Source organism: Carcharodon carcharias, chromosome 2 (assembly GCF_017639515.1).
Source record: "Carcharodon carcharias isolate sCarCar2 chromosome 2, sCarCar2.pri, whole genome shotgun sequence".
In the NCBI taxonomy this organism is placed as follows: Eukaryota; Metazoa; Chordata; class Chondrichthyes; order Lamniformes; family Lamnidae; genus Carcharodon; species Carcharodon carcharias.
Window position 1 is genome coordinate 86,635,628 of NC_054468.1, and position 27,941 is coordinate 86,663,568.

At 47.2% G+C, this 27,941-nt stretch overlaps 1 protein-coding gene across 3 annotated transcripts; it reads right to left on the reverse strand.

The window, feature by feature from the left end:
* Positions 1–3,946: 3,946 nt before the first annotated feature.
* wdr53 (WD repeat domain 53) lies at positions 3,947–16,673 on the reverse strand. Of its 3 annotated transcripts, none has more exons than XM_041209406.1 (3): positions 16,618–16,673; positions 10,569–11,053; positions 3,947–5,362 (listed from the first exon to the last, which is right to left on the reverse strand). In XM_041209406.1, exons 2-3 carry the CDS (start codon positions 11,046–11,048, stop codon positions 4,742–4,744), a joined length of 1,101 nt encoding a protein of 366 aa, XP_041065340.1. In that variant the 5' UTR covers positions 11,049–11,053; positions 16,618–16,673; the 3' UTR covers positions 3,947–4,741. The 3 variants fall into 3 exon arrangements, with proteins under 3 accessions (XP_041065340.1, XP_041065330.1, XP_041065320.1); XM_041209396.1 differs by having other exon boundaries at positions 16,536–16,628; XM_041209386.1 differs by lacking the exon at positions 16,618–16,673 and adding an exon at positions 16,497–16,593.
* Between the last annotated feature and the right edge of the window lie 11,268 nt (positions 16,674–27,941).

The window sequence follows — 27,941 nt, forward strand, 5'->3', positions numbered from 1 at the left end:
AGTGTGCCAGCTTATCCTGTATGTTATAGAGGTGGAGAGAGTGTAAGTAGGATGCCTGCCAGGCCAGATGATAAGTATGCTTAGCATGTGTGAATGGTGAGTGGTTCCATGGATGGGATGAGAACAATGGTGTGTGTGAGAGAGTGAATGGTGATGTCCCTTGAACTGGCAGTGAATGAGGGCCCTGTGGATGTGAGATGGGTTTGTGAGTGTGTGAGTTGAAAGTGATGAGGTGACTTACCCTGGTGGTAAGTCCTCTTGTGGCACTAGGTGGCTGTCCTCTTTTGAAGGGCGTTGGCACTGACCGCCACCTCCCAAGCCGAATATGAGGTTGCTACCCATCCTATGGCCAGAGTGGGGGCAGACAACACCACAGTGAGCCTCCACTGCATCCAAAAGGTGCTTGAAGGACATGTCATTGAACTGGGGGGCTGCAGTCTTTTTGCCTTTCGGGGTCATGTCTTCTTTGCAGCAGTCGTGGGCTGGAAGCACTGAGATGTGTATGTGTGGCTGGACTTTAAATATGGCACCTGGTGTGCTGAAGCAGTGAGGTGATGGTGTGGTGGGTGAATGAGAGCCGGCCTGCCATGAAAATGGAATGTTTCCCAGAAATACATAATTAATGTGGCGGGTTTGGGATGATATGGCATGAAAAACCACCATTGCAGCCAGCGGGCAAAACATCATTCTACCACACTTAATGCAAATCTGGGACGATTCCGCCCATTGTAAATAAAAATGCAGAAGAATAAGAAAGATATTAGCAGGTTAGTGAATTGAGAAAATGGGTGGCTATTGCAGATTAATATAGAGAAATGTTAAATGGTGTATTTTAAGAATAGAAGCAATCAAAAAGGTTAGAAAGAACAAATGAGATTCCAGGGTCCTGCAGAAGACATTGGTTCAGCCAGAGTTTAGTGTTGCCTGAAAGTCTTGGCCCCTCACATAGGAAGGATATGATAACAAAAGACAAAGTGCTGTGAAGATTCACAATACCAAGAGGTTAGTTTTGTGAAAGAAGTTAGGGAAGAGGGAACAAGAACAAAAATGCCTCATATCTCATTAATGGCAATTTGGGAGGGGATGGCAGCTTAGTGGTAATGTCACTGAACTAGTAATCTCGAGGCTCAGACTAATGCTTTGGGGTCATGGTTCAAACCCCACAAAGGCAGCTGGTGGAATTTAAATTCAATAACTAAATCTGGAATAAAAAGCTAGTCTCCATGACAACCATCATTGATTGTCATAAAAACCCATCTGGTTCACTAATGCCCTTTAGGGAAGAAAATTTGCCATCCTTACTCAGTCTGGCCTACATGTGACTCCAGATCCACAACAATGTGGTTGATTCTAAATTGTTCTCTGAAATGGCTGAGCAAACCACTCAGTATAAGGGCAATTATGGATTGGCAACAAATGCTGGCCTTGCCAGTAACGTCCATATCCCATAACAGAATAAAGAAAATCTCACCAGAGAACTTGTGTAGATTCCTTTGATGCCTATGGAAAGATGCCAGTGACTACCTAGACAAAGGTAATTAGTTTCAGAGAAACTTGCCTTCAGCAAGCTAACTATAGATCTTGGATGCTACATTCCTCCTAAAGATATTAACTTACTTTTTCGGAACTGCCAGCAGTCAACTGACACCTTGCCCAAATGTGCAATCTTCAATGTTTGCTCAGAACTTTGAATGTCAGGAGGCTATTCAATTTCTCGGGGAGGGGGCATTACAGCACAGATCAATCCAGTCCTCTCACAAAGTCCGCACTGACGTGTTCCAGCAGAAATTACTGAATATCTATTAGAAGCCAGAAACTCTACTGCCGCTTGAGATCAGCTAACTCAGCACAGACCAGGTCAAATCAAATCAATCCAGAAATGTCTGGGTCTCTATAGCTCAGCAGCACGACATGTGGTGAGTGTCGGATTGAAACAAAGGAGGAACATCTAATAAAGTCCTAAAATGGAAACACAATCTGAAAAGAGAATTCTAATATGTACTGAAGAGAATTTCAGCAGATTGAAAGTTATAATTTTTAATTAATTCAGGCAAAAGAAACTTACCATGATATAGAAACATAGAAAATAGGAGCAGTAGGCCATTCAGCCCTTTGAGCCTGCTCTGCCATTCACTATGATCATGGCCGATCATCCAGCTCAATAGCCTGCTCCCACTTTCTCCCCATATCCTTTGATCCCTTTCGCTCCAAGAGCTATATCTAACTCCATCTTGAAAACATACAATGTTTTGGTCTCAACTACTTTCTGTGATAGCAAATTCCACAGGTTCACCACCCTCTAGGTGAAGAAATTTCTCCTTATCTCAGTCCTAAATGGTCTACCCTGTATCCTTAGACTGTGACCCCTGGTTCTGGACTCCCCCACCATTGGGAACATCCTTCCTTCATCTACCCTGTCTAGTTCTGTTAGAATTTTATAGGTTTCTATGAGATCCCCCTTCATTCTTCTGAACTCCAGCGAATATAATCCTAACCGACTCAATCTCTCCTCATATGTCAGTCCCGCCATCCCAGGAATCAGTCTGGTAAACCTTTGCTGCACTCCCTCTATAGCAAGGACATCCTTCCTTAGATAAGGAGACCAAAACTGCACACAAAATTGTTGGGATCCTGTACCACATTTGTGACAGAGTGGGTCATTTGTCTGTCAAATGTCCAGGATGTTGGCCAATCCAATAACCTAAGGATTGTAAATCAGAGCAAAAATGGATGATGGGCCTGGTTGTTTTGCAAAGAACATATCTTTTTATTTCTGTTGGACTGTTGTAAAGAACGTATCTTTTTATTTCTGTTGGACTGTGGATTAAAATTACAATGACTGCAGTTTGGAGGACATGTCTGCAGGAACAGTATGAGGGGTATATACAATGTTGCTGTCCTGCACCAGAGTGTGCCATGAAAGACAGGATGGTGCCGAGGAGGAGTCTGGTCTAAAGGGGAACTGCCTGGAAACGTTTTAATTGGCTCCTGACCAGGGTTTGTGCGAGAGCAATGCAGAATAGCTCCTAGCCTGAAAGGAACAAGACCTAAAACCTCTTTATCCTGTGTGTGTAAGATTTCTGTACTCCTACAGTAATAGCTAGCTGGCTTTTTTCTCCTCATATCTCTATAACCTGTCTCTCTAAAAACCCCTGTTAAGATGCAAAGGGGAAAATCACCATTAGAGATATTGAAAGGCAAGATATCGACCAAAATCAACCCATCGAATACTGTACACCGGAATTGTTGCTATTGGACTGTTTTATCCCACCCTTAAAATCCATGTTTTTTTATATCCTATGTGCCTTGTATGTATGTGTATAAGGATTTAAGAAGGGGTAGAGATTAGGACATGGTTAGAAATTAGAAGTTCATATTTCTTTCTTTTGCCATTAGTTAAAGACAATTTATTCAATAAAACAGTTACTTACTTAGTAAGTTTACAAACCTGGTGCTCATATTCTATTAACCTAACTTAAACAATTAGGTGGGTTGATCAAACTTTTCACGTTTGTCATGGCTTTGGGAGCAGTGGGGCTTGAAAGTGCACTATCCTGAGTCGTGACAGCTTATGTACTTGTACATAAAATGTCGTGATGAATGTTGGAAAATTTTGTAAATTGTACACACTCAAGCTGCATTATGTTGTTACTAATTTTCTCGAGTTGTACTCCATCAAAGTGCTTACTTCAAGGCTTCAGCCTGTTTCAACATCCTTGGCTTCAACAGGATAGTTGTACTTAAAATAGCTGTTTGGACCTTTGAACCACATCTATGCATTCTGAGAATGTGCAGTTTATTAAATTTCCCAGTGTACAAACTATGCATCAGCGTGTCTTGGAAGAGTAAAACAATGTGCCATTTCATCTTCTGGGGCTTTGATAGTTTGCCTTTTTCCCTAAAACAAATTTGAACTGCCTGATGGAAAACATCATTAATCAACATCCACAATTAGGGTTTATTTATTGAGGATTAATAAAAGATTTATCAAGAGAGGATTTTTTCAAGTTACACTCCTCGTTATTGATATTGAAACTTCACTTAGAAAAATCTCAGGATCAAGAAATGATTTTAATACAAAAAAAGTCAGAAACCCAAATACTGCCATATACTAGCGACCCTCAATACTCCAAAATCTACTGTCTAATCCAGTTGGACCACCTCGCCCCTCCCAGATGTTGTTCAAATCCTTCCTCAGTGCTCCAAAACTCCTACTTCATGTTTCCAGTACTCTGATCTCAGAACTACAACTTTTGCTTCCAGACCCAAGGATACCACCCCCAGTGATCTCAAAAAGTCCCCTCTTCAGTATTTCCAGATCAAAGGACATCGTCCCAGTGCTCTCAAAGGGGTTCCTTAAAATACTGGTAGGCCTCAAACCTCTTTATACATACCCCCAATTCTCAGACACTGCTAGAGGATAAAGTTCTGTGAACGTGACTTTTTCTGTATAATTCCATTAAATGGAAAGAACATTTATGATTATGCCGGTTTGTGAGGCTGCTGCTTGTTGAATTTTTCTAATAGTCATTTGGATTATACATGTTACTGTCAAAAAGGTCATATATCAAACCTATTGATAAGAAAACACATGCAGGTGTCCCTCAAATTTCACCTCATACCTCTAGTTTTTAACTAAAACATCCTCAAACTTTGCTGGAGCTCCACTGATTAACTTTTACTCTCTCTGTTTTACTAAGGCACAGTCACTAGCATCTAATATTTTCACTCACTGCATTATCTATAGGTCTGTTAGAGGGTACAGTGATATCTGACAACTCTGGTCAACAACTAGTATATTTTTAGAGCCCTTTATGTCTACAGCAGAAATCCAGTTCACTTTTTCTCCATGGTTAATCCTGAGTTTTGGCAAAATGTGATTACTTTTATTTCCTCTGCAGGCTTTTGCACCATGGTCACTTCCTTCAGCTCCATGGCCTTTCTTAGCGGTGGAGCCAACTGATTTTTTTCCAGTTGATTTTAAAGGGCCTTTGCCATCAGTTATGATTTGCTCACTGACATCCCACAGCATGACTTCTGCATCATTCCCTCCAGAAATCAGCCAATAAGGATGAGAAAGTGTGTTCAGGAAATGAACCTGAGAAACACCCAGACTGTGACCACAGAACCCATATTCCAACTCAAACCTTGTTCCTGTCACTCTGAATAACCGTATCTTGCCGTCTTCAGCTCCACAGGCAAATATGTTGCCACAGCTGGCAACTGTTGTGAAGTGGGCCAGCGGTGGATTGAAAAGCTGGCAACCAGCTTGCTGCGGCATTTCTTCTGTCTCTTCTTGCGCTAGGTCCTGAAGGTTCACAGTCCAAACAGGGCGCGTTTTCTGCAAGTTCCAAAGCATCACCTTCCCAGGGAAATAAGAAAACAAATCATTTTAGAAGTGAATGGATGACAATTGGATTAAATATCCTTGTAATTTATCAGCTAAGATTAAACTAACTGCCAAGACATTAAGGAAAAACACCTAGGATTTTTGGGATGACATTTACTTGTGGTTATTCCCATACACAGGAATAGAAACGGAAGGAGTAGGACTTCTTTCCTCTAGTTAGCTGATGCGCAATATTGGAACTCAGACCTCAGGAATACAGATACAGGAAACTTTCCTGTCTGGATTATCTACTCAGTGGACATTAAATGACCCGGACCAGAATCTACAAGTCGGCTCCTTGGATTGTCATGAATTGGCTGATCTCAGTCTGAGCAACAGTTGGGTTGCTATAATTGTTACTGGGACCCCCAAGTTTTTTAATTCTTTCACGCAGCACGGGTTTTCTGGCTAGGCCAGCATTTTTATTGCCCATCCCTAATTGCACTCGAGGTGTACTGGTGAGCTGCCTTCTTGAATTGCTGCAGGCCATGTGGTGTAGGTCCACTCACAGTGCTGTTAGGGAGTGAGATCAGGGTTTTGAACTAGCAACAGTGAAGGAACAGCGATATAGTTCCAAGTCAGAATGGTGTGTGGCTTGGAGGGGAACTTCCAGGTGGTGTTGTTCCCATGTATCTGTTGCCCTTGTTCTTCTAGGTGGTAGAGGTCGCGGGTTTGGAAAGCACTGCTAAAGAAGCCTTTGTGAGTTGCTGTAGTGCATCATGTAGACGGTATACACTGCTGCCACAGTGCATCAATGGTGGAGGGAGTGGATGTCGAAGGTGGTGGATGGGCCGCCAGTCAGGCGGGTTGCTTTGTCCTGGATGATGTCAAGCTTCTTGAGTGCTGTTGGAGCTGCACTCATCCAGGCAAGTGGAGAGTGTTCCATCACACTCCTGACTTGTGCCTTGTAGATGATGGACAGGCTTTGGGAAGTCAGAAGGTGAGTTTGTTAGATCCACGCTTCTAAAGTTGATGGCTTTTCATTGTTCAATTAGACATAGCAATAAGATTTGGACTGGGATTCCCTCCACCCCCAGGCCCCCAACTCATCCAAATATGCTTCAGTGGAATTCTGCTTAACTATGAGCAGGTTTTGTAAATTTGCTCTTAATTGTGCAAGTATATTTGCTAAGTCTATTTTTTCAAATCTTGTATAGGGCATACACTTCTGGTACATAAATCTTATCGCCAGTAATTCTGGCCATTGACTATGATTTCCTGTCAACATTTACCATTGTAAATAAAGAGAAACTATTCCCAATGATAGGTTTGGTAACCGGAAAACAGATTTAAGGTAATTAGCAAAAGAACCACAGGCAACAAGAGGGTTTTTAAAATAAAAACAAAGTGCTGGTCAGCAGATCTGGCAGCATCTGTGAAGAGAAAAACAGAGTTAACATTTCCAGTTCAATGCGACTGTTCTTTGGAACTGACTTTTATTTTACTTTGCTTTTGTTTTAGGAGGATGTTTTTTTTTCAAGTAGTGAGTTGTTATGAGGTGGAAAATATTGCCTGAAAGGATGATGGAAACAATTCAATAATAAATTTCGATAAGTTAGATAAATACTTTAAGTGGAAAAATTTGCAAAGGGCTAATTGGATACCTCTTTCAAAGAGCAAGCACAGGCATAAGTGGCCAAATGGTCTCTTTTTGTGTTGTATAATTCTATGGCTAATTGTAAAATTTCAGTGCATGGTGAAAGCTCAGATCTTGGATCTTTATATTGGTTACAAAAACAAATTGCACAACCTGAACACCTTTCATCCTTTCTAGAATAGTTACTGTATTTAGAATGACCATTCCAATTTACTTAACCTTTCATTGGAGAAAGTGTGCTAACTCTAAGAACAACAAAAGCATCTTAATATCTAAACAAAAGCAGAATATTTAAAATTATTTATTTTACCTATTTCTTTGCCAATACTGGGAAATCTGATCACTTCCTTGTATCATTCTCTAACCAATGTCCTCCTATCGCCTCCCAATCCTACTTTCTTCTTGTGTAAGCCCAGAAAAAAAATCATTCGATTCACTTAAAATTACTTTCAAAATCAAAATTGTCTAGCTTTTGGAGCTCTGTTTAATACATTTCTGTAGCTACCGATCTGCTTAACTGCACCTTCATCTCTACCTTTAATGCCCTAGTCTCCATTGAAAGCATTATGCTCTCTCACCCTGGATGTTCCCCTGGCATGGCCTTCATCACCAGTCCTTTAAGTCCAAGAGATGCAACTTAAATGAATATGTCAGATAACTAGTTTAGCCATCCACCGCCAGATCTGGCTAGACCACAAAATACTATTGGGTTCTGTTCTGGTCTGCCAAAGCTTCCATTATCCTGGAATGCAGAGTTTTTTTCTCTACTGCAATCATCTTCTTAAATCTCAGCCCTGTCTCCTCCACCCTCCCCTCCAACAATAAGTGCAAAGTGGTCATGGACTTCTTTGTCAGTGAGAGATAGACCAGTTGATCAGCTTCCTCTGCTATTTCCCTCTGTTCCTCAAGACCATCGGGTCAAACCTTCTCTAAGGTTTCCCCTGCCCTAGACTTGAGCTTATATTAGTCTCTAGTTTCCCTTCTAGTCCTGAATTTATATTTTTCTCCAGTATCTCTCCTATCTCCCCTTAAGTCCTCTCTGAGAAAACTTTGTCCATGAGTCCCAACATTGACTCTTTCGTCCCTATGCCTTATAAACTGCTGACCACTCAACTTCCCTTCCTGGTCCGCATATTAGCTGATATTGTTAACAGCTCTTTCTGCTCTGGTGTTGACACCCCCCCGCCCCGCCACTCCTTCAAATCTGGTTTCATTGCCCTTGAACCATTCATCTTTGCAAACTATTGCCCCATCTCCAAATTCCTTTCCACTTCAAACTCCTTGAACATGTTGTCGGCTCCCAAATCCATTTCCAACTTTCCCAGAACTCTGTTTAAATCCTTCCAATCAGGTTCTCCCCCACCACCCCCCCCAATATCATAGTACTGAAACGGCTCCAATAAATAACATAAACAGAAGTACCTGGAAAAACTCAGCAGGTCTGGCAGCATCGGCGGAGAAGAAAAGAGTTGACGTTTCGAGTCATAACCATTCAACAGAACTCAGTTCTGTTGAAGGGTCATGAGGACCGAAACGTCAACTCTTTTCTTCTCCGCCAATGCTGCCAGACCTGCTGAGTTTTTCCAGGTAATTCTGTTTTTGTTTTGGATTTCCAGCATCTGCAGTTTTTTGTTTTTACTAACAAATAACATCCTATGTGATTGTGACAAAGGTAAATTATCCTTCCTTGTCCTTCCCAATCTACCTGAAATCTTTGGTATCGTTGACCACACCTTCCTCCCCAATGCCTATCATCATCCAGGTAGAATTGTACATGCCTGGTTCTACTGTTATCTATCTAATCATAGCCAATCACGTACAATGACTTCTGATCCCACTGATGTACCTTTACCTCTGGTGTTCTTCAAGCCTCTATTCTTGACCCCCCTTCCTATTTCTTATTTACATGTTGCCCTTCAGAAAGCATGACATTAGTTTCCACATGTATACTGTCGCCACCCACCTCTCTTGATCCTTCCACTGTCCCTAAATTGTCAGACTGCTTGTCCAACCGACATCCTGTATTGGGTGAGAAATTGCCTCCAACTAAATATTGGGAAGACCACTGTTTTCAATCCCTACCTACAATCAGCTCTGCAATCAGCCACAGACTCCATCCTTCTCCCTAGTGATTGTCCGTGGCTGAATCAAACTGTTTGCAACCTTGATGCCACATTTGATCACAAGACTTCTATTTCCATTTCTGCAGCATCACCTGACTCCAATCCTGCCTCTGCTCATCTGCTGCTGAAACCCGTATCATTTTGTTACCTCTAGACTTTATTATTCCAACACATTACTGGCTGGTCTCAAACTCTACCATCCATAAACTTGATGCCATTCTAAACTCTGCTGCCAATGTCCATCGAGTCCTGTTCACTCATCACACCTCTACTCACTGATCTACACCAGCTCTGGTTAAGAAACATCTCAAATTTAAAATTCTCATCCCTATTTTCAAATCCCTTCCCCATCTTCTGCAATCTCTTCCAGTCCCACAACCCTCCAAGATATGTGTCCTCTAATTCTGTTCTCTTGAGCACCCTGATTTTAAACATGCTACCATTGGTGGCCCTATCTTCAGCTGCCTGGCCCTAAGCTCTGGAATTTCTTCCTTAAACCCCTCTACCTCACCTTCCTTTAAGACAGCTCTTAAAACCTACCTATACGACAAAGCTTTTGAACACATGCACTAATATTATGTGTCTCAGTATTGTTTAAAACTGCCCATAAATCATTAAAATAGCAACACAGGTTAATAAAGCACTGGGATTCATCTCGGAGGAATATAATTCAAAAGCCGATTAGCTGTGTTAAACTATTTAGAATCTTGGTTAGTTTGCAAGTAGAGCCATCAACAGATTTGAATTAGGAATCTACATGGTGCACATATACTGGGATAAAGAAATAAACACTGGCCTCCTCTCACACAATTTCTTGAAGCTGGGTCAGAGCAGGACTGCAAGCCTGAGTCAATGCAGGGCACCTGAGCCAACAACTGACAAAGGATCTGATGCACGGCGGCATAAGAGATTCACTTTCTGTCTCTCCAGCAACATTTCTAGCCAATTATTTATAACTATTGCTTCATAATTGAAGCCCAAAAAGGACCAATTTGCAAGTGCAAATGAATGTTTGCGTCTCACGAGGAGCTTTAGATTCATATTTCTTTCCTCTATACTCCAATCAATAAATGATCTCAGCACACTACTGATGGTGCAAAACTGTCCGATTTCATAAGGCATCCATCATTTCATATAAAGAACATATTTTCTTCCACGATAGATTGAAGACCACATTGTTATACTATATTGTTGGAACAATTAGTACTGGGTTTTTCCAAACTGAAACATCTATCTGGTTATCAGCTGGAATGATAAGGAGTTATCTCTGGACTGAGGATCCATCATTTTCAACCTTTGTTTTACCAAAGAAAACTGCTTAATTGAACAGAGGAAATAATTTCTGATCCTGTATTACGATTTTTTGCTTGAAAAACCACACGTCAAATGTCTCTTCTATTCCCTTTTAATCTCCAGTTATGTAAACACACAGGCAAAATGCCTAAGGTACTATATATACCTGCATATCTAATCCACAGGAGACTAAACTCTGTGGCCTTTGAGGTCGGAACGTCACACAGGAGCAAATATTTGAATGTCTCCGTAGAGAGCGGCTGACCTTCTTGCTTGCCAAGTCTATGACTTTTATTGATCCGGAATCATCTGCAGCTGCAAGATGGCTGCTTGTTTCGTTAATGGACAAGCAGTTTATCTCATCCTCGTTTACATGGAAATGCTCAGTGGGTTCTTTAAGAGCCCGAATATCTAACACACTGATTGATTCACCGTGAGATGCATACAGTATGCTGTCACAAGTTTGTGAGAATGACACACAGGTGACATCGTTGTCATCTCCGAGATTCAGGTAACCGATGGCAGCACCTTGGCTGTTCCAGATTGTGAGGGCTCCTTTCTCTGCCCCTGATGCCACAAAACTCTCACTGTTAACATCCAGGCACAGCATTGCAGATGAATCCCCCGCAGTCCACTTGGTGGCCATAATACCTAAAAAATGTGCAAATTGATATGAAAATGACCAACATTTCCCCTTCCACTAACAACAACAAATACTCAAGATATTGGGTAGCAGAAGGTAAGGACAAATCTGCAATGGTTAATTAGCAGCAATGCATTTGTCTCCTGCCACGCCAGGTCCAGCAGCCTGTATATCTTCTCTCCTCACTGTGGCCCACACCAACTCCCAGATCTGGAGCTAATTCTCTCGCCTGCCCCCTTCACTTCCAATCCCTCCCCACTTCACTTACCCCCCTCTAGCTCCTTTACTTACCCATCCTTCCCCCCACTCCCCCTTCACTTCCCCCTCCCTCTCCCCTCTCCCTTCACTTCCCTCTCCCTGGCCCCTAACGCTTCACATCCCACTCCTTCGCCACTTCACTTCCCCCTCCCTCACCCCTACCCCTTCACTTCTCCCTCCCTCTCCCCTACCCCTTCACTTCCCCCTCCCTCACCCCTACCCCTTCACTTCTCTCCTCCTCTCCCCTACCCCTTCACTTCCCCCTCCCTCACTCCTACCCCTTCACTTCTCCCTCCCTCTCCCCTACCCCTTCACTTCCCCCTCCCTCACCCCTACCCCTTCACTTCTCTCCTCCTCTCCCCTACCCCTTCACTTCCCCCTCCCTCACTCCTACCCCTTCACTTCTCCCTCCCTCTCCCCTACCCCTTCACTTCCCCCTCCCTCTCCCCTACCCCTTCACTTCCTCTTCCCTCTCCCCTACCCCTTCACTTCCCCCTCCCTCTCCCCTACCCCTTCACTTCTCCCTCCCTCTCCCCTACCCCTTCACTTACCCCTCCCTTTCTGCTTCAATTCTCCTCCCCCAATCCCACTCTTCGCCCCAATACATCTCATTTCCCCATCTCATCCTGTTTCCCCATCTCATCCTCCCCCCACATTGCCCCCACTCAATCCCATTTCCCCACCATCCCCACTATTCCACCACCCCATCTTTCCCCACTCCCACTATTCCCCCGCCCCATCTGTCTTCATCCCCACTCATCCTCCTGCCCCATCTTTCCCCAGCCCCAATATTCTCTCCACCCTCTATTCCCTCCATCGCACCCGTTTCCCCATCCCCATTCTCCCATCCCTCATTTCTCCCCCAGTTTTTCTTATTCCCACTCATCCACTCCCTGCCCTCTTCTCCTATCCTCCCTCCTCCTCTCCCCTTCTCCCTCCTCCTCTCCCCTTCTCCTCGTCTCCCTGCCTCCTACTCCACCTCCCCCCTCCTCTCGTCCCTCCCCCTCCTCCTCTCCTCTTCTCCACCTCCCCCCTCCTCTACTCCTCACCCCCTCTCCCCGTCTCCTCCTCGCCCCTCCTCTCCCCGTCTCGTCTCCCCTCCTCCTACTCCACCTCCGCCCTCCTCTCCTCGTCTCCTCCACGCCCTCCTCTCCCCGTCTCCTCCTCCCCCTCCTCCCCGTCTCCTCCTCCCCCCCTCTCCCCGTCTCCTCCTCGCCCCTCCTCTCCCCGTCTCCTCCTCGCCCCTCCTCTCCCCGTCTCGTCTCCCCTCCTCCTACTCCACCTCCCCCCTCCTCTCCTCCCTCCCCCTCCTCCTCTCCCCTTCTCCACCTCCACCCCACCTCTCCTTGTCTCCTCCTCCCACCCACTCTCCCCGTCTTCTCTCCCCGTCTCCTCCTCCCCCCTCCTCTCCCCGTCTCCTCCCTCCCCCCCCCTTCTCCACTTCCACCCCACCTCTCCTCGTCTCCTCCTCCCACCCACTCTCCCCGTCTCCTCCTCCCCTCTCCTCCTCGTCTCCCCACCTCCTACTCCACCTCCCCCCTCCTCTCCCATCCCCCCTTCCCCGTCTCCTCCTTCCCCCTCCTCTCCCTGTCTCCTCCTCCCCCACTCCCCCTCCCTCCCCGCTCCTCCCCTCCCCCTTCTTCCCTCCCTCCCTCCTTCCCCCCTCCCTCCCCATCCCCTCCCTCCACCTTCCCTCCCTCCTTCTCCCTCCCCCTCCCTCCATCCTGACCCCTTCCCCCTCTTCCTCCGTGCCCCCCTCACCCCTTCCTCCCTCCTTCCCCCCTCCCTCCCCCTTACCTCTCCCATCCCCTCCCTCCTTCCCCCCTCCCTCCCCCTTACCTCTCCCATCCCCTCCCTCCTTTCCCCCTTCCCCCAACCCCTCCCACCTTCCGATCCCCTGCCTCCTTTCCCCCTCCCCTACCACCCTCCCTCCATCCCCCGCCCCCCATCCATCCATCCCTCCTCCACCTCCCCTCCCTCCATCCATCCCGCCACGCCCTCATCCCCCTCTCCACCCCCTTCCCCCTCCCTCCCCACCCCTCCCAATCCCTTCCCCCACCCCCTCCCCCCACCACCTCCACACCCTCCCCCTCCCCTCAAACCCCCCTCCTCTCCTCCCCCCTCACCCCTTACTCCCCATCCCCTCACTCCTCCTTTCTCTCCCCTCCTCCTTCCCCCCTTCCTCCATCCCCCCAACCCCTCCCCATCCCCTCCCTATTCCCTCTCTCCATCCCCTCCCTCCTTCCCCCGTCCCCGATCCCCTCCCCCCTCTCCCCGCCTCCCCATCCCCTCTCTCCTTCCCCCCTCCTGATCCCCTGCCTCCTTCCACCCCTCCCCTCCCTCCCTCCCCTCTCCATCCCCCACCCCCGCCCCTCTCCCCTCGTCCTCCCCTTCCCCCTCCACTCCCTGGTCTCCTTCCCCCACCCCCTCCCCCCCTCTCTCCTTCCCCCTCCCCCTCTCTTTCTCCCTTCCCCCTACCCCCTCCATCCCCCTCACCTCCCCCTCCCAACCTTCCCTCCCCACCCCTCCCCCTCCCCTCCCCCCGAGCCCTTCCCCCCTCCCTCCCTTCTCCCCAGCCCTTTCCCCTCCCCCACCCCCTCCCTCCCTCACCCCCTCCCCCTCTCAACAGCCCTCCCTCCCTTCCCCCCTTCCTCCCACCCTTTCCCCCTCCCTCCACCCCAACCTCCACACCCTCCCCCTCCCCTCAATCCCTCACCCTCTCCTTCCCCCTCCCCCTCCTACCTTCTCCCCATCCCCTCCACACCCCCTTCCCCTCCCCCCTCTCCTTCCCCCACCCCCTCCCCTTCCAATCCTTCCCCCCTCCCTCCCACCCTTCCCCCTCCCTCCCCAACCTCTCCCTCCCGCCCCAACCGCCTCCCCCCACCACACCTTCCCTCTCCCTCCCCCCACCAAACCCTCCACCCTCCCCCCAATCCATCCCCCTCACCACACCCTCCCCCTCCCTCCACCCACCACACCCTCCCCGCAATCCATCCCCCCCACCACCCTCCCCCTTTCCTCCTCCTCCCCTTACCCCTCCCCTCCCCCCTTACCCCTCCCCCCTCTCCCCCATCCCCTCCTCTCCTCCCCCCTCCTTCCCCCACCCCTCCCCTGCTCCTTCCCCCACCCCCTCCCCTTCCTCACCCCCTCCCCTTCCCCTCCTTCCCCCTCCCTCCCACCCTCCCCCCACCGCCTCCCCCTCCCTTCCCCCACCACACCCTCCCCCAATCCACCCCCCCCACCACACCCTCCCCCCATCACACCCTCCACCCTCTCCCCACCACACCCTCCCCCCACCCACCACACCCTCCCCCCAATCCATCCCCCCACCACCCTCCCCCCACCACACCCTCCACCCTTCCCCCACCACACCCTGCCCCCAATCCATCCCCCCACCACACCTCCCCCCCACACCACCCTCCACACCCTCCCCCACCCTCCCCCCAAGCTCTCCCCCTCTCCTCCTCCCCTTACCCTTCCTCCTCCCCTTACCCCTCCCCTCCCCATCTCCTTTCCCAACCCCTCCCCTCCCCTTCCCCCACCCCTTCCCCTCCCCCCACCCCCTACCCCATCCTTCCCCACACCCTCCGCCCAATCCCTCCCCTTCCCCACCACCCTCCTCCCAATCCCTCCCCCTCCCCACACCCTCCACCCTCCCCCCTCCTTCCCTCAACCCCACACCCCCTCCCCTTCCCCCAACCCCCTCTCCTTCCCCCAACCCCCTCTCCTTCCCCTTCCCCCTCTCCCTCCCCCACTCCCCTCTCCCTCCCCAACCCCACTCTCTTTCCCCCTCTCCCTCCCCCAAACCCCTTCTCCTTCTCCCACTCCCCTCTCCTTCCCCTTCCCCCACTCCCCTCTCCTTCCCCTTCCCCCACTTCCCTCTCCTTCCCCTTCCCCCACCCCCTTCCCCTTCCCCCATCCCCACCCCCCTCTCCTTCCCCTTCCTCCACCCCCTCCCCTTCCCCTTCCCCTTGCTTCCCCTTCCCCCACCCCCCTCTCCTTCCCCTTCCCCCACCCCCCTCTCCTTCCCCTTCCTTCCCCTTCCCCCACCCCCCTCTCCTTCCCCTTCCCCCACCCCCCTCTCCTTCCCCTTCCCCCACCCCCCTCTCCTTCCCCCTCCACCACCCCCTCCCCTTCCCCCTCTCCCTCCCCCACGCCCCCTCCCTCCCCCACCCCCCCTCCCTCCCCCTCCACCACCCCCTCTCCCTCCCACCCCCACTCCCTCCCCCTCCACCACCCCCTCTCCCTCCCACCCCCATCTCCCCCTCTCCTTCCCCAAACCCCCCTCTCCCCCTCTCCTTCCCCAAACCCCCCTCTCCCTCCCCCTCCTTCCCCTCCCCCATCTCCCCCTCTCCTTCCCCCAACCCCCCTCTCCCTCCCCCAACCCCCCTCTCCTTCCCCCAACCCCCCTCTCCCTCCCCCAACCCCCCTCTCCCTCCCCCAACCCCCCTCTCCCTCCCCCTCCTTCCCCAACCCCCCTTTCCTTCCCCGTCCCCCACCCGATCTCCTTCCCCCTCCCCCACCCGATCCCCTTCCCCCTCCCCCACCACCTCTCCTTCCCCCTCCCCCACCCCCCTCTCCTTCCCCCTCCCCCAGCCCCCCCTCCCTCCCTCCCCCTCCTTCTCCCTCCCCCTCCTTCTCCCCCCTCCTTCTCCCTCCCCCCTCCTTCTCCCTCCCCCTCCCCCTCCCCCTCCCCACTCCTTCTCCCTCCCCCTCCCCCTCTCTTCTCCCTTCTCCCTCCCCCCTCCTCTTCCTCCCCCTCCCTCCCCCCTCCTCTTCCTCCCCCTCCCTCCCCCCTCCTCTTCCTCCCCCTCCCTCCCCCCTCCTCTTCCTCCCCCTCCCTCCCCCTCCCTCCCCCCTCCTCTTCCTCCCCCCTCCCTCCTCCTCCCCTCCCTCCTCCTCCCCCTCCCTCCCCCTCCTCCTCCTCCCCCCTCCCTCCCCCTCCCTCCTCCTCCCCCCTCCTTCTCCCTCCCCTCTCCCCCTTCCTCCCCCTCCCCCTCCCCCTTCCTCCCCCTCCCCCTCTCCCTCTTCTTCCTCCCCCTCCCTCCCCCCCTCCTTCTCCCCCTCCCTCCCCCTCCCCCCCTCCTCTCCCCCTCCCTCCCCCTCCCCCCCCTCCTTCTCCCTCCCCCTCCCCCTCCCTGCTGTGCGGAATAACTCCGGCCGGATAAACAGATTCACTCCCCGAGTCCGCACCTCCGGAATCGGCCCGCGCTGCGATCCCGCTGATCTCACCAAGGGCCCCGCACGCGGCCCAGTCGGAACATGGACATGCGCGCGCTTCAGAGCCCGCCGCCCCGCGCGCCGGTCACGGTACCAGTGGCTGCCGGCAGCCCGCGCGGAGGAGCCTCAGCCTCATCCGCTCCCTCCACCCCGGGTCACTGCTCCGATGCTGTCAGATGGAAAGGGGCTGAACCTCTGAGAAATGAACTGTCTGTCCTCACTATTCTTTTCGATAACACGGGACGCAGAGAAAGGCTTATGCACCATTACAGATTACAATAATCTTGGTTCAGGCCGGGGAAATTGTGTTGAGAAAATCCCCACAAACTGACAGGGCCCTCCCTGTTCAATATGAAGGCTCGAACCCCTTCATGGAGTAAACTGCCAGTGATGGTTGGAGAAGCCTGTTAACTTCTTTTTTGCGGTGGAGCAGAGGAATGGACATATGATCCATGAGTGAAAATATTTTTTTAAATGGGATGCAGAAAGGGCAAGATCTTGAGAAGAAGTGGCTAGCTCTTTCAGAAAGCAGGAAGGTCTCCTGTGCTGCAAAAGCCTCATTCCAAGTGAGGTCTTCCAACTTCTGACAGAACATTAAATCTGTTGGCTCATTCAGGTAGATTTTAAACATTGACGTAGCACATTCCTGAAAGAGTCCAGGTCTTCGCTTGCTGGGTGCTAAGAAGAATTTTCCAGAATGCCTTCCTTTGGCCCCCGTGTTTCTTTTTCTACATTTTTGCCTCTCCCAGGAGTTCGCTGGTCAATAGGAAGAATTAGTCATGAATACCCCAGGTATCATGGTTGGGGGCTGGGCTTGATGTGCTTCTCCTGACCATCATTGTAACTTTGGAAGGGCATGGGGTTCTCCTGGTACTCTGACCCTTTAGCAAGGCCATCTGAAGCATTTTGCATTGCCCACATTTTGTTATGGAATATACATGAAAATATTTCTCTAGTCATATCGCCTTATGTATGGCTTGTTCTTCAGGCTGCTCACAGAATCAATGGAGTGGACCCTGGACTTTTTTCATTACTTCACAATACTACCATAGGTCTAGGGGCATTTTTTCCTTTTAGCAGTCTTCAATCTGACAGCCCCTGCTGATTTTCACAACAATCATCTTGAATGTGTGTAGTCATGGCTTTTAACTGTCTTAAAGAAACATTGGTCTATCATTTTTGCCACATCTTCACTGTAGTTAAGAGAATTTGCTCTTGAGCTCTTGTTTAAATTTATTCTTTCATGGGGTGTGGTTGTCACTGGTTGGGCCAGCATTTGCTGCTAATACCTAATTGCCCTTGAGAAGGTGGCGGTGAGCTGCCTGTTGAACCATTGCAGTCCTTGTGGTATATGTACACTCATAGTGCTGTCTGGAAGGGAGTTTCAGGATTTTGAACTTGTGACAGTGAAGCAATGGCGATATACTTCCAAGTCAGTATGGTGTGTGGCTTGGAGTGGAAATTGTAGGTGGTGGTGTTCCCATGCACCTACTGCCCTTGTCCTACTAGGTGTTAGAAGTCGTGGGGTTTGGAAGATGCTATTGGAGGAGCCTTGGTGAGTTGCTGCAGTGCATCTTGTAGATGATACGCACGGCTGCCACTGTGCATTGGTGGTCGAGGAAGTGAATGCTTAAGGTGGTGGATGGGGCACCAATCAAGTGGGCTGCTTTATCCTGGTGTCAAGCTTCTTGTGATGTTGGAGCTGCACTCATCCAGGCAAGTGGAGAGTATTCCATCACACTCCAGACTTATGTTTTATAGATGGCGTTCAGGCTTTTGGGAGTCAGGAGGTGAGTTACTCGCTGTCAAATTCCTAGCCTCTGACCTGCTCTTGCAGCCATAGCATTTAAAAGGCTATTCTAGTTCAGTTTCTGATCAATGGTAACCCTCAAATGTTGATAGTGGGGGATTCAGTGATGGTGATGTCATTGAATGTCAAGTGGAGATGGTTAGATTCTCTTTTGTTGGAGATGGTCATTGCTTGGCACTTGTGTGGCGTGAATGTCACTTGCCACTTCGCAGCCCAAGCCTGAATGTTGTCCAGGTCTTGCTGCATATTGGCATGGACTGCTTCAGTATCTGAAGTGTTGTGAATGACACTGAACATTGCGCAGTCCTCAGCAAACATCCCCATTTCTGGACTTTAAAATGTAGGGAAGGCCTTTGCTGAAGATGCTTGGGCCTACGACTACCCTGAGGAGCTCCTGCAGCAATGCCCTGGGATTGAGATGATTGACCTCTAACAACCACAGCCATCTTCCTTTGTGCTAGATATGACTCCAACCAGTGGAGAGTTTTTTCCATGATTCCACTAATTTCAGCTTAGCTAGGACTCTTTGATGCCACACTCAGTCAAATAAACTCACCTCTTGAGTTCTGCTTTTTTGTCCATGTTTGGACCAAGGCTGTAATGAGGTCAGGAGCTGAGTGGCCCTTGTGAAACACAAACTGAGCATCAGTGAGCAAGTTATTGCTGTGTAGGCGCTGCTTGATAGCACTGTCGGCAACACCTTCAATCATTTTGCTGATCGAGAGTAGATTGATGGGCCAGTAATTGGCTAGGTTGGATTTGTCCTGCTTTTTGTGGACAGGACATACCTGGGCAAGTTTTGTGGGTTAGATGCCTGTGTTGTAGCTGTACTAGAGCAGCTTGGCTAGGGGCATGGTTAGTTCTGGAGCATAAGTCTTCAGTACTACTGACAGAATATTGTTATGCAATGCCTTCTATTTTTTCTTGATATTACATGGAGTGAATTGAATTGGTTGAAGACAGGCATCTGTGATGCTGGTGACCTCAGGTGGAGGGCAGATGGATCATCCACTTGGCACTTCTGGATGAAGATGGTTGCAAGTGCTTCAGCCTTATCTTTTGCACTGATGTGCTGGCCTTCCCCATCATTGAGGATGGGGATATTTGTGGAGCCTCCTCTTCCAGTTAGTTTAATTCTCCACCATCATTCACAACTGGATGTGGCAGGACTGCAGAGCTTAGGTCCGATCCTTTGACTGTGGGATTGTTGGACTGCATGAACTGTGACTCTATCCAAAGTGCTATTCCAAGAGATCTTGTAGTCTTTAATTTGTCTTCCTCTGCATCGGCATTTTTCTCAAACCATATACAGTGATCTGTTAATGCACTGTTGAGAAACCTGACTAACTCACAAGCTTTGGACATTTTCCTCAGTTCTGCCAGAACCAAGAAGCATTTCTCTTTGCCTCCTTTAATTACACATGGACCCGAATCGTTCCATGATAATGAACGGCTTCAGGTTCAGATGATACTGTATTTGCCCATTTTGACTCACTTGTTTTGTCTTTAGGTTGGGCAGGAGCGATCCATTTCTAGCCCATAGATTGCAAGTAAAACTGCTCTCTTTACATCCATTGTAAACTCAAAATAAAAATTGCCTTTCTAAATACTTAAGCTGGATCCCATTTTGCAACTGATGTTGGCATGCTATAAAAAGTGACAAGCTTGACTGCCTCTAAGGACACCAAATGTTTGATCTTCATAGGAATGTGTTGTCTGTTTTCCTTATCATTAACTGTTATATTCAGTATAATGCTGTAGCAGTTGTGATTATGTAGTGACTACTTTTATTTCAGGCTCTTTGAGCATTCCCTCCGGATAACATTCAGTAAAGGAGAAGGCATTGGAGAGTAATTGCTGCAGTATGCTTGCACCCATCAGAAGATCCTCCTGTGTTCAATTAACAATATGCAAGTACAATATGTATCAGTGGTCATGAAGGTGAAGCATGCTAGAGCTGAGGATTGGAAAGCATCCTGTAACGGCATTAAGCATTGGTGATTTAAGACACACCATAAAGCCATTTTCCACATAGCCATCTTGTAGCTGTTCAGTAAGATTGTAAAGTGCTGAATTAGAAACACCTTTGTGTTATCGGCCCATGCTTTCTAGGTACTGAATTGAGACAACAATTTAGAATAATGAATTGACTGAAACATTTTTGGATGGTTCTTTAAAATATTTAAAGCATATGAATATAGTCTCTTTAATTTTGTTATTCCCTTTTCACTTCAATTATCATTTGTTAGCCACACAGAAATGTAGCCTTCATTGTTCCTTTTCGATTCTAACCCTCTCTACAACTTAAGAAAAGGGTCTTTGTATTGTCTGTCATGAATACTTTTGATAATTATTGCATGACAGCTTTTATTGTGAAATCTTCAGAAAGGAAGTAATTTCTTCAAAACAACAAATGTCAATTGTATTCATTCTGTCTTCCATTGCTCCACATCTTATTTCAAAATGGTCTTAGCTAACACATTTTGCAATGTGGCTAAGTAAACAAGTCAGGAGACACAAATCTTACATGTCCTGTCATTTCAGCAAACAATTAAACCACAATATCAGCCAAAATGGACCCTGACAAATCACAGGCTAATGTATCTGGGAATGAACAGCTTGTAACCACTTCATTAAGCAAACAGAAGCCAAATCTTCAATCATATGAGATTAATTTGGGGCCAGTTAGCTCAGTTGGCTAGATGACTAATGTATGGTTTAGAAATAATGCCAATAGCACAGGTTCAATTCCTGCTTTGACTGAGGTAGTCTTGGGACCAGCATTCCTGTCCTCCCCATGCTTGATGCAGTTCTGCAGAAAAGACAACACATTCTTATGAAGGTCAAACATTGGGTGTCCTTAGAGGCAGTCAAACTTGTCACTTTTTATAGCATGCCAGCATCAGTTGCAAAATGGTTTGTGTGTGTGTGTGAATTTGGTTTCTTTCTGGGCAACAATATTTGTGTAAATTTGTCAGTGCCCAAGTGACATTGACATATTGTTTCTGATGCACTTACTTTCCTTTATTTTCAAGTTTTTTGATTATGAGAACAAGCACAGAAACCAGCTTTGCTTAGTGGTACCATTATTGCTTCTGAATGGTTCAAGCTCCATCCAGGACTTGATCATATCATTTAAACTGACACTTGAGTGCTGAGGGAGTACTGCTTTGTTTGAGTTGCCTTCTTCCAGAAGAGATGCTTGACACTGATTTTCTCCTCCAATTCAGGTGGACAGAATAGTGATCTCATGGCACAATTTGAAGAAGACCTGGGGTGTTCGCCTTGCATCCTGGCCAACATTATTCCTCTTAACTAACACCAATTATTCAGATTACTTAGCATTACATTGTATTTGCAGCGCAGAAGTAGGCCATTCAACTAACCAAGTCCATGATGGTGTTTATGCTCCTTGTAAGCACTCTCAAACCCTTCAACTAACCCCATCAACATATCTGTCTATTCCTTTCTCCCTTGTGTTTATTTAACTTCCTCTTAAATACATCAATGCTATTCATCCAATCTCTCCTTGTGGTAGTGAGTTCTACATTCTAACCACTGGTCAGTTATTTATTGTTTCTGGAACATGTGCACAAATTGTCTGTAATATAATTGGAATGCAATGAGGACATGCAAGGTGTTATATAAATGAAAATTCTTCTTTCTGCAAGATGTTTATTTTTCCTTTGTGGTCTACCAGATAACATTCCAAGAGTTATTGGGAGATGGCTCATTTCCTGTTATTCAACTGGTTCATTTGAGCAAATTTAGTTTATATCTAATGTGTGGCTTGACTTGTCTTTAGCAGTATTGCCCCTGTTTGGTTTCAAAACAATTTTAAACTATGGCATTCTACAAAATATTGCTGAAGATGTCAAGGGTACACTTCACCAAAATGTATGAAACTGGTGGGAATGGGGTGAGCGATCATGCAGACATGTAAATGTCTTATTGAAATGTCTGGCTAAATCTAGATCTGCATGGACATTTATCCATAGTTTTGCATTGATCTAATGAAATTGCTTGAATTTACTGTAAGTAAAAATACCCAAAACTTTAGCATTTCTTTAGATATATTCTTAGAATGTCATAATCTCAACATTACCTATCTCAGTTGGGTCCCCCTTCGCTAAGTAGCATCCTTAGCTTGAAGGGTAGGTAGCAACCTACATGAAGGTATCTTGCTGATTCAGTTCTGAAACGGGCCACTGCAGTAACTGCAGGTTACTTTCTGTCCTCATCCTTTCTCGTGCAGAAGCACATTGTTTCTGCTCACCTATCCACATCTGTGTGCACTGATCCAGTCAAAGAGCAAGCCACAAAATACATTTCACCACTTTAAACCACGAAGTACTGTTCTGTAGTGCTGTGTTCTCCCCTCCTTAAATCTCTGCCAGGAATTGTTCTATATTTACAGTACTCTGCGCTTTTGCCAAGGTTTTGTCTTCTCCATCTTTTAATCATTAATCAAATAGTTCAGCCAGTTTCTCAATAGCTTTATTATCAGAGAACAAATATTCTGTGATTGGACACTGGGTCATTGCCACTGAGGTAAGGAAAGATCATTTTGATGACCTGAAACTGACTATGTTTTGAATATCATTTCTCCAGTGGGCTAATTGTGTACTTGGTTTAAGTTTTTGCTTCACATGTTTCATCATGAGGTAATATTTGGCTGTGACAGAGACTATTTGGAAATTCATCAATCACACATTTCTACCAGAAAATCACATTGGAAAGGAGCATGATTCAGAAATTTGCCATTACAGTCTTGTAGTCCCATCTTAGATCCATGCTCTTTTTGAGTTTGGCTTGCTGCTGATTGTGGGGGACAGCTGACTTTACCCCGATAAGTCAGTTTTTATGAGTTCACTTAACTGGGCCTTAACCATGAGAGCCAAAAAGCAGGAATTGGGAGTCCAAGGTGTTAAAGGTGTGCTGTTGTTTGGTAAAGGCTCTGGTCCTAACAGCTGGTATGCCAAGGCAGAAGGTTCTCGGTTGGTTCACTGATTTGATGCTGGGTTTGAATTCAGTATCACTATGCAAACTCCCTCCCCATCAAAAATTCCTGGATAATCAAGGAACTTGGCTTACATCTACCTAGCTGTAAAAGAAATTGCAGGAAAGTTAACAAGAGCCATGAATTGCACTTTGATAAAAACAAAAAAAACCGAATGCTGGAAATCCAAAACAAAAACAGAATTACCTGGAAAAACTGGGGGTGGGGGGTGGCGGTGAGGGGAGAGCTCCCTCCCCCCCCCCCCCCACAACATCTTAAACCAGCTTATATTTCAACTCTTTCTTGGACTCGAACTCAAGTTCTCTCGAAGGGTCATGAGGACTCGAAACGTCAACTCTTTTCTTCTCCGCCGATGCTGCCAGACCTGCTGAGTTTTTCCAGGTAATTCTGCTTTTGTTATGAATTGCACTTTCCCTGGGCTCATGAAAGAGATACAGGGGTTCTGCAGCTTCTGTTCTTTTAGGTACTGTACAGCCTCCTAATGCTTGAAAACAGGGTCCTAAATGCATGTGTACACTTCAGAGGGAGGGGTACCAGATGCCACTTTGATAAAGGGATTTAGGCACATGCACCTAGTGGTTGCCATCAGCATGGAGAGTAAGCAAATTATAATGTCAGTGTGCAGCATTTATTTGATGCCAGCTCTGCCATTTTCAAAGTCCACACTCCAATGTTAAACTGTATGAAGTATCCCATCACTCCAGCACTATTTAAAGGGATCAGGAACTACTTAGAGGTTAGTTGTTGGATTATTTCCTTTGGTTGCTGATGTAATTGTACATGATTTTTGCAGCTTTCTAAAACTTGTCTGACACTTGAGTAGTCTACAGGCAGCGGTCTGGCTGGTGTTGGAGTACTTTTTTTGTTGATTTAAAAGCTTGTGCTGAAACAATCACTTCCATATATGGGTGGCCTTTAGGGCTTCCTCTGGGAATTGAACATGACCAGGAGAATGAAAAGTGACCACGTAAAGCAGAACAAGATCCTAGAGGAAGGAGGAGGGCTTTCAGAAGGGGGCCGTTTCCGCCAACAGTCTTTATGGAGCAATTCTCTTAGCTCAGCTTCAATGTTTGAGACATTTTCAGATCAGAAAAGTGTCATGACTGAAATCTGCCAACTGCTGCTAACAACAACTACTACAACAACAACTTAAATATTGCCTATTACAGAATAAAACTTCCCAAGGTGCTTCACAGGAGCCTTCTAAAACAAAATATAGCGCTGAGCCTCATAGGGAGATTTTAGATCAGATGAACAAAAGTGAGGCCAAAGCAGTAGATTTTAAGGAGTGTCTTAAAGGGGGAAAGTAAGATGTAGGGAGGGAATTCCAGAGCTTGGGGTCCAAGCAAATGAAGGCTTAAAATCAAGAGCTCAAGAGCGTAGAATTAAATAAACGTTGATATCTCTGAGGGTTGTGGGACTGGAGACCATAGAGATAGGAAGAGACAAAGCCATGAAGGATTTTGGAAACAAGGGTGAGAACTTTAAAATTAAGACTTTGACCCCGAGCCAATATGAATTAGTGAGCACAGTGTGACACATGAATGGAACTTGGTGCAGGTTAAGACATTGGTAGCAGAGTTTTGAAAGATCTCAAGTTTAGGGAGGGTAGAATGTGAGAGACCAGCTAGGAGTGCATTGAGATTGACAAGCCTAGAGGTAATAGAAGCATGAATGAGGATTTCAGGTGCAGACGAGATGGGCAAAGTTGGGCAATTTGGAAAATGTTATGGAGGTGGAAATAGGTATTCTTCGTAATGGTGCAAATATGTGGTTAGAAGCTCAACTCGGGGTCAAATATGACACCAAGGTTGTGAACAGACCGGTTTAGTCTCAGACATTTTGCCAGGGAGAAGGATGGAGTCAGTAGCTCGGGAACAGATTTTGGAGCAGGGATCAAAAACAGTGACTTGAGTCTTCCTAATATTTTACTGGAGGAATTTGCTGCTCATTCAGAACTGGATATTGGATAAGTAGTCTGTAAATTTAACAACAGTGCAGGAGCTGAGAGAGGTGGTGGTGAAGTAAAGTTGGGCGTCATCAATGTACATATGAAAATTAACACTGTGCTTTTGGTTGATGTTACTGAAAAGCAGCATGTAGATGAGAAATAGGAGGGGTCTAGGGATAGACCATTGGGGGACCATGCAGGAGTGGGAAGAGAAGCCATTGCAAGTGATATTCTGGTTTCGATTAGATGGGTAAGAATGGAACCATGTGAGGGCAGTCCCACCCAGCCAGATGACAGTGGTGTCAGAGGGGGATGATGGTTAACTATATCAAAGGCTACAGACAGGTCAAGAAGGATGAAGAGGGATAGTTACCTTTGTCACAGTCACAAAGGATGTAATTTGTGACTTTGATACTATCTGTTTCGGCACTGTGCAGGGCAGAAACTTAATTGGACTGATCGAACATAAAGTTCCAGGAAAGGTGGGCACAGATTTGGGAAGACTTTGGAGAGGAGAGGGAGGTTGGAAATGGAATGGTAGTTTGCGAGGATGGTGGGTTGAGGGTTGGTTTTTTGAGGAGAAAGGCATGAGTATTATCTATGGCTGTCAAGCTGATGGTGGCTCTTAACTTTTATGCTTCCAGTTCTTTCTATGCTTCTATAGCTAGAGACATAAGCAACTCTTTGCCGTTTGTAGTACATTGTTGTGTAAAAGAGGCCATTGAGGCTCTCTAAATACCTAGACAGCTTCATCTCATTTCCTTTTGCTGGAGACATGCAGGCAGAGCAAGCATGAGGGCTTGGAAAATTTGCAAGCTTCTCCTTGGTGTAGGTGTCACTGCATACACATTATCTTTCATGCAACTTGGCCATTTTCATGACCCAGAAGTGTTTCCATGCCCTCAATGTACAGCTGGAGTGGGACCACAGGTAGCTCAAGCAGTTGAATGCTGATTATCCTGGCAGTAATTCTGTGGCAGGCTTCTGTGTCACCTGTATTGATCCAGAATGACAAATCAAAAAGGCTGGGTAACTAGGGTTATCCAGTCATGACTTGGGCCATGACTCCATTTGGAACCCATGCAAACAGGCAAAACAGGCCTACAATGAGAGCCATTGCTGCCATAAGGAACATTGTAAAGCATACTTTTGGAGTCCTCAAGGAATGCTTCCACTGCTTGGGCTGCTCTGGAGGCATCCTGCAGGACTCAGCTGAGCATATCTCAAGATGTATAATGGTATGCTGCATGCTGCATTACCTGCCACTATAAGCTGCCACCACCTATCAGGTGGAAAATTTAGGAGCAGCAATACGAGGAATAGGAGATGGAAATGCAGTGGGTAGTGGGGGAACACATGATCAAGTAATTCACGAGTGATACCTGTAACCTCAACTAAACATTCCAATTTACAAACAGTCCCACACTACTTACCTTTCCTCTATCATTGACCATCACATCTTTTTGACAGCAAAAATAAAAATGTCCACAAAACATTCTCTGTCTAATCTGATTTTACACATTCAGTCATAACATAATGGAAATCAGGCAGAAGGACTGTGATATAATTAAAGAAATTAGCATAGAAAGGGAGGGGGTTCAAAATGGTCTGGCAAGCTTAAAAGTAGATAAATCTCCAGGCCCGGATGAAATGTATCGCAGGCTGTTGAGTGAGTTAAGGGAGGAGATAGCAGAGGCGCGAGCAATAATTTTCAATATCTCTCTGGCTACAGGAGAGGTGCCAGAGGACAGCCAATGTCGTACCATTATTCAAGAAGGGAGGAAAGGATAAACCAGGGAACTACAGGCCAGTCAGTCTAACCTCAGTGGTGGGGAAACTATTGGAAGCAATTCTGAGGGACAGAATTAATTTACACTTGGAGAGGCAGGGATTAATTAAGGATGGTCAGCATGGTTTTGTTATGTCTGACCAATTTGATTGAATTTTTCAAAGGGGTGAGGGGGGGGGGAGAGAGAGGCGGGGGAGAGAGAGAGAGGGGGGAGAGAGAGAAGGGAGAGAGAGAGGCGGGGGAGAGAGAGAGAGGGGGTGTGTAGATGAGGGCAATGCATTTGACGTAGTCTACTTGGACTTCAGCAAGGATTTTGATAGGTTCCCGCATGGGAGTCTGATAACGAATTTAAGAACCCATGGGATCCAAGGCAATTTGGCAAATTGGATCCAAAATTGGATGAGTGGCAGGAAGCAGAGAGTGATGGTCAAGGGGTGTATTTGTGACTGGATGCCTGTGTCCAATGGGGTTCCACAGGGATCGGTGTTGGGTCCCTTGGTGTTTGTGGTATATATAAATGATTTAGACTTGAATGTAGGAGGGTTGATCAGTAAGTTCGCGAATGACACAAAAATTGGTGGGGTGGTAAATAGTGAGGAGGATAGCCTTAGATTACAGGAGGATATAGACAGGCTGGTCAGATGGGCTGATTAGTGGCAAATGGAATTTAATCTGGATAAGTGTGAGGTGATGCACTTGGGCAGGACAAAGAAGGCCCTGGGAATATACAATGAATGGTAGGACCCTGGGAAGTACCTGGATCACAGGGACCTTGGTGTGCATGTCCACCAGTCCCTTAAGGTAGTGGGACAGGTAGGTAAGATGGTTAAGAAGGCATATGGGATACC

Bases quoted from the DNA above. Each gene is read 5' to 3' on its own strand.
- wdr53 (XM_041209406.1), bottom strand. From the start codon at position 11,048: ATGGCCACCAAGTGGACTGCGGGGGATTCATCTGCAATGCTGTGCCTG. The intron at 5,363-10,568 runs GTATATATAGTA...TTCCCTGGGAAG, and splicing joins CCTGTGGATTAGATATGCAG to GTGATGCTTTGGAACTTGCA.